General features: G+C 39.4%; 1 protein-coding gene across 1 annotated transcript in view; it reads left to right on the top strand.

Annotated features, from left to right (window-relative positions):
- Window positions 1-19248, top strand: part of itpr1b (inositol 1,4,5-trisphosphate receptor, type 1b) — a 367911-nt gene extending 348663 nt beyond the window's left edge. The window contains exons 57-58 of the mRNA XM_084317431.1: window positions 13219-13380; window positions 16301-19248. Of these exons, the coding sequence (XP_084173557.1) occupies window positions 13219-13380; window positions 16301-16387 (249 nt within the window). The 3' untranslated portion in view covers window positions 16388-19248. The remainder of the gene's footprint in view (window positions 1-13218; window positions 13381-16300) is intronic.
- The last annotated feature ends 1467 nt before the right edge of the window (window positions 19249-20715 follow it).

The following is a 20715-nucleotide window of genomic DNA, read 5'->3' as shown; positions in this document are numbered from 1 at the left end:
CCAGGGACAGCATCGCCTTAGGTATGGTGTCGTCCTTGTCGGCATCTAGTACGTGCAGTATTCGTCTTATGTTAGTGATCAGGCGGCCTCTTATGAAGCCAGTTTGGTCCGGATGAACTAAAGACGTCATATGCTTTTGTAATCTGATGGCTAATACCTTAGAGTACAGTTTGATATCGGTTCCGAGGAGGCTTAAGGGTCTGTAACTACCGCACTCGGTGGGGTCTTTGTCTTTTTTGAGAAGGACTGTTATGAGTGCAATATTGTCGTTTTTATGAAAGTTCCCCTCCTTGACTGAGTATAAGATCATATTTAGTAATAAGGGTCCAATTATGTCCCAACAAGAAAGGTACATTTCTGGTGGGATACCGTCTCTTCCAGGAGCCTTACCACTTTGCATTTCGGATATGACCTTCTTGAGTTCCTCTAGTGTGATCGGTGTTTCTAACTGTTTAGCATCATCCTCTGAAAGTTTAGGGAGAATAATTTGATTAAGATATGTCCATTTTGTTTTGATCAAAGGTCGTTTCTGATTTATATAAGTCGGAGTAGAATTCTTTGAATGTATCGTTTATTTTTTCAGGGTCTGTTTCAAGTACTTGTTGTGCTCTAATGGTAGTTATATCTGCAAATTTTGCATTAATTCTTAATCGCATGGCTAATAGGTGACTAGGTTTAGAACCTTGGGAGTACTGCTGTTGTCTTGTGCTACGTATTTGTATTTCCGATTGTTGTCTGTATATGGCATTGATCTCTTTTTTTTAGTACATTAACTTGATTTTCTAGTCGAGTTGAGTTGTTGTATTTTAAAGAATTAAATAACGTTGAGTAAAGCGTTTCCAGTTCAGACAGTTTTGTGCATTGATTCTTGCGCATTTTGGAGGAAAAGCTATCGGTGAAATCCTTGATCATTCCCTTTACCGACATCCATATTATTCTGGGGTCTTGCACCGAGTTTGCATTCTCCCGTAGGAATACTATAAGAGCTTCTTTGAGTTGTGTAATGAATTCCTTGTTATTAAGCAGCATCGAGTTAAATCGCCATCTTGGGGCTCGGGGAGATAGTATACCTGATTACCTGATGAATTGAAAATGGGGGACCCTGGTGGAAACAAGACGAAAGTCTTTCTCTGGTCTGCATCCCCTTAACAATTGTGTGTATTGAGCTGTACTGTATTGTACCCATTCTGCAATCTGTTAATAAAGTTTTCAATCAATCAATCAATCAATACCAAATGTTCCTTTTAGGAGTAAATAACAGTGATCTGATAGTGCATTGGGTATCATTTCCACTTCATAGTTATCAAATAGTCTCGGGGATGCAAAGACATAATCTATTCTGGATAATGTGTTATGTCTCGCAGATCGACAAGAGTACTTTCGGGTCGTGGGATTAAGTGATCGCCATAAGTCATTTACACCTGTAATCTTCGACCAATCCTTTAATGCATTAGATGAATTCTTTTGTTCGCTGGAAAAGGCGAGGTAAGATTTGTCCATCCTTGGATTCCAAATGGCATTAAAATCCGCACCTATTATAAATGAGTAATCGGGAAGGTCTAACATTGCATTGGTTAGTGTAGAGAAGAAACCCTCTTCGTACAAATTTGGGGCATATACCGCTGCCAACGCTATTTTCCTGTTATTGTGTACAATCATAGTTATAGTTATACAACCATCTGCATCAGACCATACTCCCTTTAATTCAATATTTAACTTACGTCTAACGACTATGGCTACACCTCGAGTTCTCGTACCAAAAGAAGAGTGACTAATATTATGATATGTGTTGTCCGCTAACGTATCTGTCTTTCTCTAAAATGTGCGTTTCGCTTAGTAGAGCCACGTCCACATGTTCTTTTTTCATCAGTGTGAGCACGCTTTTGCGTTTGTGTTGTTTATTTATCCCACCAGTGTTCCATATCATTATATTCAAACTAGCCATAATCTATACATGTTGTTGTGTAGTTTTTGGTAATGCTTCTGGAGTGCGAAGCTACAATAGATGTACATCCAATTATTGAGGTCCTGTTGAGAGCCGAGCTTAAAAACATATATATATACAAATAAAAATCCCCTTTTTCCCCCTCCCCCAGAGAGTCGTACAGGCCTGTGTTCCATAGACACATCCTCCGCGTATGACTCCCTCCCTTAGGCCACCGGATTGCCCAAACTGAGCTTTGTAATCCTACTCTTCCTATGCTAATTGCCATAGGATCTAACACTTTCATTCTAATTCAATAGAATGTCGCTTTTGGTCTTGCGCCTTCCCTTAATGTACTAACAATATTATGAAAAATGAAAAAAGAATACCTTCATTGATATATTCATTTGAACCTTCTACTAACTTATGTAGGAAACATCAGAAAAAGGAAAAGATTGGAGACAAACACTAACACCTTAAAATGAAGAAAAATAGAAAAGAACAATGAAAGATAAAAAAAAGGGAGTGAGAGCTAAAATAAAACTCAACGTGGAGAAACCACTAAAATAAAATTGAATACAGAGATAAAAGAGAAGAACAGAGACTTTTAGAGCTACATTGTGCCAATCTCTAAATCAGTAGAGTGATTATTTAAAATATTAGAATAACCTTGTTGTGCTCATACATTTAGATGTGGCTGATTTTTTTTAAAGCCTTATTAAGGCCTGATTAAACTTCAGACAATTGATCATATGCTTATACACACCGGATGTTAATGTTAAAGTTGCAGGCCTTCGTTGTAATGGTGCATTATATTCTAGAAGGTTGTAGAATACCCTAGTAAATACTTACAGACTGCTGTTGTGTTCCAGAATGATCTTCCTACCCAGGGTTCATGACTACTAGTATTTTCGGGATATTCCTTTGTGTCCCAGAGCAGTCGAGCGATGAGCCCAGAATATTCCAGATTGTTCACAATGTCAATGATAGATTCTTGTCTCCACGGAGACCAGAAGTCTGTAAATATAATGCATTACGAACCATATTATACACCTTGTGCCTTGGTGTTGCCGGCATGCATATCATCTGCTACTTTTGTTGAGTCGTGGTAAAGTCATTCTAATAAAATTACTGAAATACAAAGAGAAAGAGAGAGATGAGTAGGCTTATCTGGTGCGAGACAGTGTTGCGTTCTGCCCTGGGGGACCTGCTCCATGTAGCTTCAAGTATTCCTCGGCGGCTTTAGGCGTGCGTATTCCTTCCCTCCGGCCGTATTTTCCCACGATCGATAATAGTGCCGGGTATATTAGCCTTGGCCTGAGGCCACTCTTGAACAATCTCTGCATCACCTCCTTGTAGGGGAAACGCTGAGCGATGGCCTCTTTGCATAGATCTTCGTAGATAAATATTGAATTTTCACCATATTTCAGTTTCCCCCTTTGGTTGCGTGCACCTCTGATGATGTCATCTCTTATTACCGTCTTGCGCAGAGTAACAATGATGACTCTTGGACCGTTGCCTCTTTGTTCTCGAGTACCGATTCTGTAACATTGGTCCACTATCGGCTCTGTGGTTAGAATGTTGTTACCCAAAATCTCTGCTAACACTGTTGGAAACTTGTCGTCTGTGCAATTGACTGATTCATCAAGTCCCACTATGCGGATATTATTTCGCCTGTAGTAACGTTGGGTCTCGAGCAGCCTCTCCATCGCTTCATCTTTGACTTCTTGTATTTTCCTCTGACATGCTTCTTCCACCTTTTTTATCTCATTCGTTAACTCTATCAATCCATCGTTGACGTTCTTCTCGTTCTCTTTGACTACCCGTGTAATTTCTGTCACCGTATTCTCCACTGTCGTGATTCGCACGGACTGTACAGTGACCGCTTTCATAACCTCTTCGAATTTAGCATCGATGTGTGCGACGTGTAATTTGAAAGCGACCATCTGTTCCTTAATCAGGATAGTCAGAGAGTTGAAGTCGGGTTGTGTAATTGCACTGCCTGTGTCAGTTGATATTGTAGGTGCAGTGAGGGGACCGATGGATTTGTTGGCGATTATCTTCTCAAAATCCCCTGCTTTATCCTTCACGGTACTTTTTCCTGTCGTTCCCGTTATGTTGTCATCTATTGTCTCCCTCTCGGAGCCAGTCGCCGTTGGTCCCGGTATATTCTCCATTATATTCCCCCCATCGGGGCTTGTCAACAACGGATCCGCCGCAGCATCGCCTGTTATTTTCTTTGAACGTGTCTCAATCGGCGCCGTTGGAATTCCTGCTTCGTATTTCTTTCCACCCTTTTTCTTATCCTTACCATCCATGTTGAGTCTTTATGTCTTTTGATATAATTAGTAGAAGTTCCTATTAATACATACGATGTGGTTTAATCTCATTGGTATTTGTTAAAATAATGTTTTTGAACGAAATTAACGGTGACGGGAGCGGAGCTGTTACCAAACGCGTGCACTACATATTGTAGTCAAACCGGAAGTTGTATGTGAGTTGTATGTTTAAAGTGAGTGTGTGTGTGTGGATGTGTCTGCTGTGAGTGCATTTGATGGTTGTTACTAGGGATGTCCCGATCACGTTTTTTTGCTCCCGATCATGTGATTTTGAGTATCTACCGATACCGATATTTCCCGATCCGATCAAATTATCTTTTTCTTTTTTTTTAACTTTTTTTTATTATTCAACAAACATGACCATGTTCACGTCTTAAACTCATACTGAGGCCTTAGTTTTGGTTTTAAATTGCATATCATTCATTTATTTATTGTCACACAAAAGCCTCAGTTAGTTCTGGTTCAATTGATGACAGGCATAAATACTGTGCTTTACGCAATCAGGTGACAAAACTAAACAAGGTAAAAAAAAAGGGACTATTTTAAACAAAGGTTATATGATGCGAGAAATGATAGCAAACAAATATGGAATGTTTTTAATGAAATGATGGGTCGAAAGACAACTGTGCACACCCTTAGTGGAATCAAATGGATTTGTTCTCACGAAAGAAACCAGGTGAGATTGCAAATCATTTTAATGATTATTATGTGGGTAAAGTATCTAAACTAAGGCATGCTATGAATATTTCAAACAACCTTAAAACAAATGACTATTAAGTATATTATAATGAAAGACAAAATGTGTGAATTTGAATTTCATCAGGCTGAAGTCAGTGAGGTGGAGCGGTTACTCCGCTCTCTTCCTGAGTAAGTTAGCAGGCCTAGATAACCTGGATAGTAAAGTGCTGAGAATGACTGCTGGTATCATAGCATCTCCTATATGTGTATATTATGAATAGATGTTTGGATGTGGGCCTATTTCCAAAGAAGTGGACGGAGGCTAAGGTTTTTCCTTTACCTAAGGATACCAAAGTTGCTTTTAATGAGGGAAATTCTAGACCTATAAGTATTTTACTTGTCTTGAGCAAAATCATGGAAAAGTTGGGGCATTCACAAATTCAAGAGTATTTTGTTTCAAACAAGCTTGCAACAGATTCTCAACATGCCTATAGAGCTGGTCACTCTACTTCTACTGCCTTGATACAGATGACTGATGACTGGCTTAAAGCTATAGATAACTCTATGTTGGTGGGAGCTGTGCTGTTAGATTTTAGTGCTGCATTTGATGTGCTGGACCATTCTCTACTGGTTGAGAAACTTAAATGTTATGGTTTTAACTCTTCTGCTTTAAAGTCGATACTAAGTTATTTGTCCTCTAGATCACAGAAGGTGTATCTAAATGGCAGCCTGTCTAGTAGCAGAGGTCTAGAGTGTGGCGTGCCGCAAGGAAGTTGCCTAGGACCTTTGCTCTTCTCTGTATTTACTAATGACCTATCTTGGGCTACCAAATGTGCTACAACAGTTCTTTATGCAGATGATTCAACATTGTATTACGCTGCACCATCATGCAATGTACTTAATGAAGTTTTGAGTAGAGAACTTAAAGTTGTGCATGACTGGGTAGTATGTAATAGACTTGTCCTTAATATCTCCAAGACTAAATGTATTATGCTGGGAACAAGGCACAGGTTATCTACAAATCCAAAGCGTCATTTAAACATGTGTAATTCAGCAGTTCAACAAGTTGAAAGTACTAAACTCCTTGGAGTGATGCTGGATTGCACTCTGTCTTGGTCTCAGCATATTAATTATATTGTTTTAAAAATGGGAAGAGCAATTGGTATTTCCAGGAAATGTGCTTCTTTTGTTGCCCGTCCCCTTTTATGTCAGATAGTGCAAAGTTTAGTTTTATGTCATCTTGACTATTGCTCTGCGATGTGGTCATCTGCTGCCAGTGGTGACCTCAGGAAGCTCCAGGTGGTCCAGAACAGGGCAGCACGGTTGGTACTGGGCTGCTCACTAAGGTCTAATGTGAGCCGTATGCATGCCCGCCTCTCTTGGCTTAACGTTGAAAATAGATTGTCTTTTTTTTTTTTTATCCACTTTTTTTCTCCCATTTTCTATATTTTCTCCCATCCCAATTTCGTATCATCCAATTCAACCCTCCCCTGTCACGGACGCTGTTTCTTGCCTCCCACAAGCCGGCTGCAATGTGGACTATTAATCATACATAGCACAAGTCCCCTCCGGTACTTGAGGTAACAGCAGTTGCATCTTTTCACCTGTGCAGCTCGATCTCTCAGTGGCGAGGAGTAACGCGTGGGAGGCTCACGCTGCCCCCGACACTTCCTGATTCTACTGCGCAGGCACACCAACCGACCTCTAGGAGTCGCTGTCCACAACGCCCGATCCCCACCCTTCAGTTTCCCTCCCCGTAATACGGCCAATGTGTATTACTGTGGATGACCAGCTAAACTGAAAGCAAATGTGGAGCGCTGGGCTCGAACTGACGAGCCCAGCGTCTCCAGCATTTCGTGGCGAGTGCCTTGCCCACTACGCCACGTAGCCGCCCGAAAATAGATTGTCTTTTAATATACTTGTGCTGTTCAAGTTGGTCATGAGCAGTAAAACTCCTGTTTTTATACATAATCAGATTGTTTTTAGTAATACTGTGCACGAGCATTACACTAGAGGTTCCAGTAGTGGGCAGCTTGAATTGCCAGGTCCTAGAACCAGCGCTTAGATAGATAGATAGATAGATAGATAGATAGATAGATAGATAGATAGATAGATAGATAGATAGATAGATAGATAGAAACGTTATTGCCATTTCAACACTGTTGATTGGGATTTGTCTTTGGGGAGATCTTTTATTTTTAGAGCATTAACTCTTTGGAATGGCCTGCCTCGGAACCTCTGCTGCATTTACAGTAGATTCACTTTTAAAAATGATCTTAAATTGTTTTTAACACTGTAAAGTAATTTTTTGTTTTTGTTTTACACTAATGTAATTTTAGCTATCTTAATTGTTACAGTAGTTTCATTATGCATTGTGTGTATTGTGTGACTTTTAATCATTTTTTTTTTTTTTTTTTTTTTTTGTGGACCCCAGGAAGACTAGCTGGTTGCTATCGCACCAGCTAATGGGGATCCCTAATAAAATCAAAATCAAATCAAAGAGCAGAAGAATTTTGCCAAAACAAACCAATAGTATCCAGCTGCAGAACGGCAGACCAGCCACACTCTCAGACCCAAACGCATTTCCTTTGATTTAATTATACACCAAATGATTTATGATTTTAAGGATTGCAATGCCTCGCTTGAATGAAGTTAACTTTTCACCTGGATAACATCAACATTCAGGGTGAATGTGAGAAATTGGGATTTAAAAAAATTAAATAAAATAAAAAAAAATAATTTGGGTCTGAGAGTGTGGCTGGTCTGCCGTTCTGCAGCTGGATACTATTGGTTTGTTTTGGCAAAATTCTTCTGCTCTGTGTGACGATAAATAAATGAATGATGATATGCAATTTAAAACTAAAACTAAGGCCTCAGTATGAGTTTAAGACGTGAACATGGTCATGTTTGTTGAAATTAAAAAAAAAATATATCCAGATTTTCTTTATTTTTTTTTTGCCGATCCCGATCTTCGGAAAATCACGTGATCGGGTCGGGACATCCCTAGTTGTTACATAGTGTTATTGTTCGTTGAGCATCCTGATGGCCTGGGGATAGAAGCTTCTTCAGAGTAACATAGTAACATAAAACATAGTAACATAAAAAACATAGTAACATAAAACAAAATACCCTATACTTACTATATCTAACAAAAGTGGAAAAAGAGAAAACAAATAAACAAAACACAATATACTTACTACTTAACACTACACAATGTCTAAATACACAATATCCACTACTACTTCTACTACAAGCAATACCAACACGTTTTTCAAAGGGATTCCGGTTACCTTCACTGTAACTCAGTCCATTCAAGACTGACCTCCCTGGGCCAAAGCAGCTCTCTTCTATCCAATAGCCCCTCCCACTAGGCTTTAAACAGGATGTACATAATAATAATTATTATTATTAACACATTAAACATTCCTACACACAAAATATATATCCTCCACTATATCACACATACTTTCCAACTGTTTTGATTAAAGACAACCAAGTAAACAGTACAATACAATAATATCGCTCACGTGATCCTGGCCTTGCGCCAACCCCTCCCATTTAACCTGGCGGACATGTGTGCCTCTGCTTGGCCAATATGTCAACCTAGGAGAAGTGCAGAGTGAAGCGAATGCATCGTGACAATGTGAGTAATAAATGTGTATGTGATGTAATGAATGAACGTCTTGCTGAATGAACGTCATTCTGCTATAACCACGAAAACGGAATGAAATGGTTGTGCACATTCTGACATTCGGACATCCTAAGAAAACTGACAGGAGGGAATGTTTGGTGTGTACGCGTGTGTGCGTTGCTCCGCGGCATATGGCGTGTGTGTTTCCATGTGCGCTGTCCACATGAAATGCACCACATTACATTATACGGTTATATGGAAAGACAGACAATGAGTGTGTGTATGTACAGTATGCGCACTGCCCACAGTCGGTGACGTAGCCGCTCCGTCACATCATCCCTCTCCTCCTCGAGGTTGGCGATGTGCAGCAACCTGGATAGGTAATCTGCCACCACATTGGTCTTGCCCGATCGATCAAACATACAGTATGGAATTACAACCAAAGTTGCTAGTACCCACCGAGTCCCGACCGATGTAGGGGAATTAACTTGATTTGGCGGCACCTTCGCCATGTGTCTCATAGCCATTACATGGGTGAATATTTGAATTGCATAAGCAAGGAATGACATAAGCAAGGCGTGTTGATCAGTGTGAGAAGTCCACTCGATACGATTAGGCATGTTACAAATACAAGAGCACTATGAGTCCCATGATATGATAGAAGTATAGCAGTAACCATTTGGGCGTCATGGTGACTGATTGATGGTGGACGTGTTGATTAAAAAAAAAAAAAAAAAACGCTTAGTTCTAAAACACTTACAAGGGCACAAGATCTTTTTGAGCCATAGAGTAACTAACATTATCATTTGAATAAATGGTAGAGCCTACATAATTGTACTAACATTTTGAGCTTTCAAATGATCATGGCCATTACTACGCTCTAATATGCCCATCAGCTGGTCAGGAAGGCCAGCAGCGTGGTTGGGGTGGAGCTGGACTCTCTAGCGAGGGTGGTGGAGAGGAGGAGCCTTGCTAAGCTCCAGGCCATCAGGGAAAACCCCACCCACCCACTATACACAGACTTGGCTGACAGGAGGAGCATGTTCAGTGCTAGCCTCACATTACCCAAATGCAGCACTGAACGGCACAGGAAGTCCTTCATTCCAATAGCCATCAGACTATATAATGCATCACTGTGCCTCACTGCATCACTGAGCACAGAGCGGCAGCTCAATAGTGGACTAGCGGCCTCCAGGCTCCACAACAGGGGGCAGCGACGGCTGCCAGACATTGATCTAGGACTTATAGGAAGTTCTAGGAACCCAAGGAGGACAATACACTACCTGAAGCATACTGCACCTTGTGACACTGTGAATACTGGAATATATATTTCATTTCATTTAGTTAGATTTAAATTATAATTATATTGACCAAATTGTTTACACTGCTTCCCCCATGCTCAGTATATGTTTACTGTATTTATTTCTGTATATTTTATTTCGTTTCATTTTATTCTATTTTACTCTACTCTTATCCTAGGCAACTTGATTTGATTTGTGTTATTATTCTAATTTGTGACCTGTCCTGTCTAAATGTTTAAATGTTGAGCGATTTTCAGTGCCAAATTTCCCACGGGATAATAAAAGTATTTATATTCTATTCTATCTAGTGCTAGTGCAATATTTACTACAAGAATACTTGGGATTTGTGGGAGAATACAGCTTTTTAGACCAAGTTTGCCATCTTACTACAAAAAAGAATATCTACAATTTCTTGTTCATTACTGGTATCGATTTGGAAAATGTTCTAATATGTGCAACCCTAGTGTAACTTAATGTGCTAAGTACTCAGCAAATCTTCCCTGGTTAAATAAAAAAAAAAATACAATTACTTCCCTTTACAATATTAGGACTGCTAGCAGTGGCGTCGCGTGGGTAAAATGAGGATGCCAAAAAAGGTTATTAAATTTTTTTTTATTTTTTATTAATATATATTTTTTTATATTTTTTTAATATTTAAGCCAAGCAGTCACTGTGTACAGTGGCTCGCCGGCCAGTCAAACCAAGCAGTCACCATGTACAGTATGGCTCAGCGGTCAGTCAAACCAAGCAGTCAACATGTACAGTATGGCTCGGCGGCGTTACTACTATGAACAAAACAAAGCCAAGAGAACAGTTTTGACTCTTCAAATAAAGTTACTATATTTATTTTTCCAAATTAATATAATTTGAGTCAATCACAAAAGTCACAATCAGTCAATGTCATTAACAATGTGTTTCCCTGAACAATGAGTGAACTAAAAACCAACAGGTATTGTGCTTTGTGGCGGCTACGTGGCGTAGTGGGCAAGGCGCTCGCCACGAAATCTGGAGACGCTGGGCTCGCCTGTTCGAGCCCAGCGCTCCACATTTGCTTTCAGTTTAGCTGGTCGTCCGTACTAATACACATTGGCCGTATTAGGGGGTGGGAAACTGATGGGTGGGGATCGGGCGTTGTGGACAGCGACTCCTACAGGTCGGTTGGTGCGCCTGCGCAGTAGAATCAGGAAGTGTCGGGGGCAGCGTGAGCCTCCCACGCGTTACTCCTCGCCACTGAGAGATCAAGCTGCGCAGGTGAAAAGATGCGACTGCTGTTACCTCAAGTACCGGAGGGGACTTGTGCTATGTATGACTTAGTCCACATTGCAGCCGGCTTGTGGGAGGCAAGAAACAGCGTTCGTGACGGGAGGGTTGAATTGGATGATATGAAATTGGGATGGGAGGAAAATATAGAAAATGGGAGAAAAAGTGGATAAAAAAAAAAGGTATTGTGCTTTGTCAGCAGATAAAACATTTGACGCTATAGGAGAGGAGACTGTTGTGGTCTTGGTCCATGAAACAACTATTACTTGGCATTTATAGGACAGCACGCCTCAAAAAGAATGAAATAAACCAAACAAACATCAATCCCAGCAATCACAGCGCTCCTACTGTAAAATGCGGAAGCAGCCATTTTAGCGAAGGCTAGCTCAGTGGTTTTTTTACTCGTTTATACAAATGATTTAAAATGTTTATTAGCAACGCCGAGCTTTCAAACCCTGCCGCGTGTGTGTGAAACCCTAATGGAACACTGGGTACCTTTTGAAATTTATATCTGATATATTTTGGACCCACCGCTAGCTTTTAAGCAGTACTTGGTGGTGCAAATTAACCTGGCTACTACGGAGGAATAAGTGACTGCGTATTCGAGCCCCTGGCTTGCATCGCAGTCACGAAAGGGGCTACAACCAAGCTAGCTTGGTTACGTTAGTTAGCAACCAAGCTAGCCTGAACCTTAGTTAGAAACCAAGCTAGCCTATGTAGGCTGCTTACCTGGCCAATAATGTGGTCCTCCTCCTGGACAGATAGATTTGTTAAATCATAATATCCACAGTGGTGTGCTGTGCTGGTCCTCAGTAAAGGTCCCACCGGCGAAAAATAAGTTGCTAATAAAGTGCTATATGCTTCATTGCATATTCCAAAGTGCCCGCGAGGCGAAGATGTTTGGTCACGTTTGCTTTTAATGTGATTTGATTGGCCAGACGTGAAATTAGCATATATTCCCCTACCTAGAGAACCAAGCTGGGCCGTGTTAAGGCTTAGGAGCTAAGCCCAACCCAGCTTGAATCTTATTGGCTAATAATGAGGTAATAGGAGGAATAAACAAACAAAAAACGCCTAGCGTCTTAACCTCGTTCCCAGCTTTATCTCGTGAGCCTCCAGGCTGGCAGACTGTGAGTCAGTGAGTATGGGCCACAGTGACAGTGTTAGAGAGAGTGGGCGTAGTTTCGTTTGTTCGGTTAATTTCTCCAGGAGGGAGAAAATTATTATAACACAGAGATGAAAAATAATGATTTGTTTTATTATTGTAAACTATAAAAAAATTTAAAATTAATTCTTTTTTACATTTTTTGAATTTTTTTACTGTTTATATTTTTGGGGAAGCTTGGCTTCCCTTGGCTTCCATGAATATTCACTACTGCCTGCTAGATTGATTGGATGATCAAAAGCAAGTGACTTTGAATGGCCACGTTAAGAACATACTTGTCAGTATTTTGTTGTCAGTTTTGCTACCCCATTACCAGTATGCCTGCAAGACGCTGCACACATGAACAAGTGAGGAAGTTCACTTCCCCTCTCCATCTTACTGTATGGGTCTTGGTGAAGCCGTGGTCACAACAATGTCTCTAAATGTGAGACTATATAGTAGCCTGCATTATGGAGAAATACCTAAGTGCAGTATTTGTTAACATCAGAATTGCCCTTAACGCCCATGTGACTTTAATATGGAAAGTCCCCAAGATTAGTCTGATTACGCTTTGAGAATAGGCTTTATATCCACACTCGCATAGACAGGGAGACAAAGGAAGGCTTATGGGAGAAACACAAGTGGAAGAGGCACTTGGCTGCCAAGTAAGGCAGCGGCTGATTCTTGATGTCATTCTGGTTTACTGAAATGTGTGCGGCTTTGTCCACGGAATCTAAGGATATAAGCATGTTACTTCATAAAATTGAATTTAGAAAACTTGGAGCGTAATGAAAAACAAGTACTTCCTAGAAATGCGAAACTTGGCGCTGATGGATAAAATAAAATGATGTCACCGTTTTGGGATCTTCAATATGTCAGCAGTTGTTAAAAGTATGTATTGTGCTTATGCATGGATAAATAATGACCATTCTGTTGAGCAGGAACACAACCTGGACTGGTTTCCGCGGATGCGAGCCATGTCTCTGGTCAGCAGCGACGCAGACGGGGAGCAGAATGAGATCAGGAGCCTGCAGGAGAAGCTGGAGTCCACCATGAAGCTGGTGTCTAACCTCTCAGGACAACTGACCGAGCTCAAAGAACAGGTCCGTCAGTCAGACACGTCATGTCGGCCAAGCTGTGACACTAGAACCCGTCATAAGTTATTTTGTGAACCTAACCTTAACTTTGACCTCGGTGGAGACCTCACGTCCCACCCTAACCTAAAAGGGATGAAAAATAAACATGTGATCATCGATTTTCCACCTCATCATGGTAGATGTTATAAGAATGCTGAAAGACAATTAATTTGTCATCAACTTGAATGTACTCTGATGGATTTAGTCCTGTCTAGTGACCTTTTAGATGCAGAGCTTACTAAAAGCAGAAGGCGATGAGTCATAGTTCACCACACGCCTCATGATCCTATTTGTGTCATTATACAAGGATCCATATTGAGTTTGCAGGCACTTTGTTGTGGGTTAGTTAGTCGGAACCGGAAGACTGATTATTTAACATCTTTTTGGACATGGTCAATTGAACCCTTGCACTGAAGAACCATTTAAGTAAATTTGTTTATGTTTTGGACATGTATTTGCAGTTCACACTTGGGAGTGTGAATGTGATGTATCACAGGAAACTATTCAACCTCGACTGTCTTTAACTACGAGTGAACACAACACTAACTTTAGATTTGTTCCTCTGAAAACTTAACACTGACTTATATGGTTCTTTGTCTGAGGTACTCAATTAGAAAAACTTAAAATTAGGAATTCTGATGGCTAAAATAGTGATTTGCTTTTGAATGAGCAGGCTTTTGACACAAATGGTGTCATAGTTATTTATTTATTTATATGTAGTCGTTTTAGGATCTGTTTGTCTTCATAAATGTTTTTAGAAAGTGTTCTAAAAGAAAAAAGCTCTAGAATTAGGTACTAATATCTAATAACAATACATAAAATCAATCAGTCATTTATAATTCTTGCTGAATCGTATCTGTCAATTTACATCCATGCTCAGCAGTTTGTCAGTCCACACTTTTTAGTAAACAGAATTGTAATTAAAAAAATGAATATACATCTTGCCGTTGAAATGAGTAGTGTCTATAAGGGAGTAGCAGCAGCTATTGAGACGTTTTGACCCAGACGGGGGGCAATGTCTGTTTGTGTGACCAAAGGCCTTGGAGAACACACGGTTTCAGTCATCCTTTTAAATTGTATTTGGACATGTGTAAAATGAGAGGTACAGTAAGTGTAGAATAGGACTGAACAACTGCAGGATGAATAGGAAGCCCATGAGGAAGCACTCTCTCCAAATAATTTCATTTAAAATCTCTAAAGAAATTAAGCAGACATTAAGACATTAACTGTAAATTAGATGATACAGTAGTATACAGTAGGCAGTTTCAGTGCTTAAAGTCAAAGTCGGCTTTATTGTCACCTCTCGTAATGTGCAAGACATACAAAGGGCGCTTTACCAAAAAAAACAATGCTGATTTATTTTGCACATAATCTCACACGCATCCAAAAACTGTAAACAGTTTTGCACACATTCATTTAGTTTGACAGTTATTGAGAGAAATTTGTTTGAATATGGCCACCAGTGATGTCATCAGGGACATTGAATCCTTGTGTTTTGTTAATTACAGCACCACGAAATAATGTAGATGAAAAAATAGCAATACCTTGTCTTATAGGGACTGCTATCTTATTATATAATTGAGCTGTAATTAACACAAGGATTCAATGTATGACATCACTGGTGACCATATTCAAACTAATTTACTCTCAATAACTCTCAAACTAAATGAATGTGTTCAAAACTGTTTTAAGAGTTTTTGGGATGTGTGTGAGATTATGTGCAAAATAAATCTGCATTGTTTTTGGTGAAGTGCCCCTTTTTAAGAGCCTATTCTGCGATAGCTTCACTGTCTTCCTCCCCCACGTTCCTCGTCCTTTCAAAATGCCCCCTGGCACCCGAATGTACTGCAGCACAAAGGAGAAACTTGTTTCACAAACGACCAAACAAGAGCCCCCAATGTTACATCATTCCAAAGAAAATGGCCTTAATCAGTTTGTCATGGTGTAAAGAAGGGCCGACATTCTGCTGTAAGTGAGTTAAAACAGTGTCTACGTAATTTGTTTTAGAACGGGGCTGCCCATATAGTGCCAGGGGGACAAATTGGTCCACAACATTCATCCTGGACCCTCCGTAGGGCTCCAGAGAGCTGACATATTCCATCTGATCTGTCATATCCAAGGAGGTCCTCTGTTTAAGATGACCTGCCAATTACAAGGCATATTAACACAATGTAAAATATCTAAGGGCTATTTATTACATTTCTAAATAATCATTGTCCAATTGTGGTTTTTGGCCCCAGCAGTGTCATATTATTCCAACCCTTGCCTCTGTGTCAAAAACAAACTATGGGCAACCCTGTTTTTAGAACCACCACCAAAATGCTGTATTTTTAAGCAACTTTTTCCTGTGTGGGATTACATCCCTTTATAACACTAATTTCATGACTAGTCTTTGCTTTTCACTTTTGATATGGTGTGTCAATGCCGAGATGAAATAATTAACTGTATTCAGTTAATTGTTTTAACGCTTCACTGAACAACGGCGCCACTCCTCCTCTCTCCCAGTCATTCCACAGAAGGTGACCTTTATGACGGGCACTTTGCTTCATCACTGACGTCTATGTTGCCATCGAGTTTCATTATTAGTAGCTTCTATACTGTGGCTTTTAGCAGAAGGGGGTGAGTGGGTGACATACTGAATGAGTAGCACGGCAGGATTTCAGATGAGACTCTTCTCTAAAGCGTCTGTTCTCACTTCAGTGTTGTGCAGTGACTGAGCGGGTGCTGCTAGTTCCTCTGAACTAGAAAGGCATCAGAAAGGAAGCAGCACCACTGTAGGCGACTCTGTGGATCTGGAAGGCTGCAGCCGCCTACCCACAGTCCCAACGGAGGATTGGATACGGTACAGATACAATGGTAACGGGTCTGTCCTCTCTGCTCTCCTCAGATGACGGAGCAGAGGAAGCAGAAACAGCGGATTGGCCTTTTGGCGCACCCTCAGCAAATGAACGCCAACCCTCAGCAGCCTGCATAAGAACGACATCTCCTCCCGACTCCTCCCTGTGGCCGTGAAGCAAGCAAACCTGCTTTGTGTCTGCGTAGGGGGACAGGGTCCTTACTCAGAGGTTCCACTGTGTGTACTGTATACCGCCAAGTGAGTGTGAGTGTAGGGAACGCTCTGAAATAGCTAGTTATAATGTTGATATGTAGCTAGGGTTTAACTCACCCAGGTAAAACTCCAAACTGAAACACCCACGCACCCAAAGCACCCAGTCCTATTTCCGGTGCAGTTGGGATTTGTGCCAAATGTTTTCTATGTAGAAATTAATTGGATTTCTCGATATGCCATGGCCTTTACTGGGTGAACTTGAACCACTACAGAGCTGACTGGACAGGATTTAGTCCCATTTGAAGAGGGCACTGACAGACATGAAGTCAAGTCAAGCTTTTTCCTTTTTTGTATTTATACTACCAGTATAACAAGTAGTATTTAACGTCTTATTTTTGTATATTGTGCAATATCAAGACTTAAATATGCAGCCGTGTTGGTATGTGGATTATAGTATGCCGACTTTGAATGGCAAATAATCTTTGATCAACTAACCATTATGATACGAGAAGATCTGCATTTGTTTCATTCTTGTGCGTCCAGTAATTGCCATGCTAACGTTTTAGCACAGTGCCTGTTTAGCATTCAGTACAAACTAGCTTAGCTGAGTTAACCTCATCTCAAAAGTGCAGTAATAAACGTTCTTGCAACTTTAAACTAGGATGGTTAATCATGTTTTGTGATATAAAGGTAAACCTGTCTTCTAGTTTAGAATATTGCTGAATTAGACATATAATGAATATATAAAAACGACCTAATCCCACAGAAAAGTGCAATTCTTGGAACTACTTTCCCTACTGACAAACCCTGGCTCTGTTCTTGCAAGGTTAGAGGTTGCTTAGCAACAGAAAAGTTTAGTCTCATGGAAGCTCAGCTGTCCAGATTTGTTTACCTTACTAGCTCGGTGAAAACATTGCTGGTAACTTTTCTTCAACATCATTGCGGATTCCATGAATGAAGATGCCTTTTTATTTCTGGACACTGACCTATAATTTGAGGGATGAGGAGTGTGAAAAAGGAGGCTGACTAGCTGGGCCAGTGGCAAGATCCTAACGCAACTAAGCTAGTTTGTACCCAACACAAAACAGGTACGTGTGCTAAAACGTTAGCATGGACCGTGGCACAGCAATTACTGGATGAAACTAGCACAGATCTTCTCGTCTCATAATGGTGAGTTGATGAAAGAGATTACGGTATTTACCAAAAAGTCTGCATACTCCTTTAAAGGGCCACTTCACAGAAAACAATGCAGATTTATTTTGCACATAATCCCACACACATCCAAAAACTCTAAACCATTTGGCACACGTTAATTTAGTTTGAATGTGGCCACCAGTGATTCAGGGACATTGAATCCTTGTGTTGTTAATTTACAGCACCATGAAATGATGTAGATAAAAATAATAGCAATACCTTGTCTCATAGAGACTCCTACCTTATAATTTAATTGAGCTGTAATTAACAAAACACAAGGATTAAATGTCCCCGATGACATCACTGGTAGCCATATTAAAAAAAAGGATTCTCTCAATAACTGTTCAACTAAATTAATGTGTGCAAACTGGTTTATTGGAGTTTTTATGTGTGATTATGTGGGAAATAAATCTGCATTGTTTTTTGGTGAAGTGCCCTTCCTTAAATAATGTCTTATCGGAATAGTAATTCCACCAAAAATTGTATTTATGTTTTAATTATGCAAATGTAGACATTTTCGTATTATTTACCAAACATATTTTATTTTGTTATGAGAGTTTTGTGGAATTTAGCTCTCAACGTAAGGAAAATGCAATATGATGCCATCATGTATTTATATTTCCTGACTGCCTATTGAGCATCTAATTATTTTTTATTAAAGAAAATTTGATATGTATGGAAACATGACTGTCCATAACATTTTTCTTTCAACCATCTCAGGCAATGCAATTCTAAGATATCATCATATTGCATTTTCCAAGACAGAAATTAAATGAAATACAATTCTGTCAGATCTTTGGAAAATGTCCACTTTTGTAGAATTACAACCTGTAAGATCATTTTGGTGGCATTCCATTTTAACCCTTTCAGGTGTGCTTTGATTTATCCTCACAATTCTATCTTAGAATCCTATCACTCTATAGCTTGTAGCCATTGTGACATCATCAGTGTGAATTAAACCAGTGTGATGGCACACCTGAAAGGATATCCAGTGTTTGTTTGTGTTTTTGTTTTGTTTCATGTATCCTCATTGCTTTGGGTAAAATAGGGACCTGTTGTTTTTTTCTGTACTTAAGATATATTAAGCTATAGATTTGTATGCTGGCCTTCTGATTTTATTTGTTTGAGTTTACTTGTTTTATTTATTTAAAAGTGTATACTGCTCAAGTCTTACATGCACTTGATATAGATAGTATATTGTGTGAGAGCAATATAAATTATTTTCTTTTCCCTTTCCTGTATAAATACAATGTTGTTCTATCACAGTTCTAACTTATTTTATGATATATTTGCTTTCTTATTTAACTGGGATCTATTAGGGATATTTTGCTTGTCAAATAATAACTTGTTCAATATCCGTCATGCTTTTACAGTAGCTATGATTTGCTCAGGAGTTGTATTTACAAGATTTATATTGTAATAAATATTTAACGAGGATCATTTTCAAGATTTCCATAGTAATGCATTGTGTTCCATTGTGTGCCTGCAAGCTTTTTTCGTATGATCTTTAATTTATTGTTTGATACAAATTTGCTGCTTGTGCACATCATCATCTTTTACTGTATGTTTCATTGTCGATCTTATAGATGTTCTTGTTTTGTCACTACGAAGTGATGTTATATATATATATATATATATATATATATATATATATATATATATATAAATTATGTTTATTATATGTACATATACATTGTGTGCTTATATCATTGCTTTTGTATAGACTACAGTTTCTGAAAGGTGATGTGGAAAAAAGCTGTGTTACTAAAAATGAATGTTGAAAAGACTAATTAAAAAAAGAACTAGTCCCTGTCAATTTGTATATTAAAGTAGAATTATTTAATAAAATTGATGTAATTATCCTTTACTTCCTGCATTAACTTTTTGGAATTGCACAACAAAGAGGATCATTGTGAAATGTTTTCTCTACAAATAAGTACAGATCACAACTGTTTTGTCTCTAATTGGTGAGTCTACCCTCTGCTAGGCTGATTATTATCATATTAACCATCATTATAATTTGAGAATATAGATTGTATCATTCCTTTATTCTGAAAGTTGGATACGATTCAAACAGTTTTACATGCCGCCCCCCACACACACACAAAATAACAGTAATGTCAGCATATCTTTGTGAACATACCCTTTTGAATTGTATTTCTTTGAATATATATAAATTGCATGTACATATATTCTGGCCTATACTCTTGAAGATATAATCTTGGTATGTGATAACTGACGGAAAACAACAATGCATAAACCGCATTGTGAAATAGCTTCAAAGTGTGTTCCAATCCACAGCTTAATTGTAACAGACCACTGTTGATCAATGAATTGAGGAGTGATGATTGATTGATTGATTGAAAACTTTATTAACAGATTGCAGAATGGGTACAGTACGGCTCAATACATACAATTGTTAAGGGGATGCAGACCAGAGAAAGACTTTCGTCTTGTTTACATCAGGGTCCCCCATTTTCAATTCATCATAACATATTTGACATACATGACATGCATGTCGTCAGCTTGTGACTGCAACTTGTTCCTGTTTGCGGACGACTCAGCCCTGCTGGTCTCTGACAAGAACAAGTTACAGGTTGAAAAAACCCTCAGCTCGGAACTAGGCAAAATCTGCATATGGCTCGCTGATAACAAACTATCATTACACATGGGCAAAACAGAGTCCATTCTCTTCGGTTCAAATAACAAACTCAGCAAGACCGACGGCTTCTCAGTTACAGTGGGTGACAATATTGTCACAAGGAAAGATGAAATTACCTACCTGGGTTCCATCCTAGAGGCTAATCTCTCCTGTGACAAAATGGCATCCAATGTAATAAAAAAAGTCAACCAACGAACTCGATTCTTGTACCGGATCGCCTCTCTGGTAAACAAGAATACCCTGAAGACTCTGGCAGGAGCACTCATTCAAGGGTACTACGACTATGCTTGCACCTCATGGTACCAAAGCACCTCAAAGGCGCTAAAAACAAAATTACAAACATCTCAAAACAAACTGGTCAGACTACTGCTTGACCTTACTCCTAGAACCCACCTCA

Source organism: Notolepis coatsorum (assembly GCF_963971535.1).
Source record: "Notolepis coatsorum genome assembly, chromosome: 6".
NCBI classification, from domain to species: Eukaryota; Metazoa; Chordata; class Actinopteri; order Aulopiformes; family Paralepididae; genus Notolepis; species Notolepis coatsorum.
This window is presented reverse-complemented; position numbering and strand designations above follow the sequence as displayed.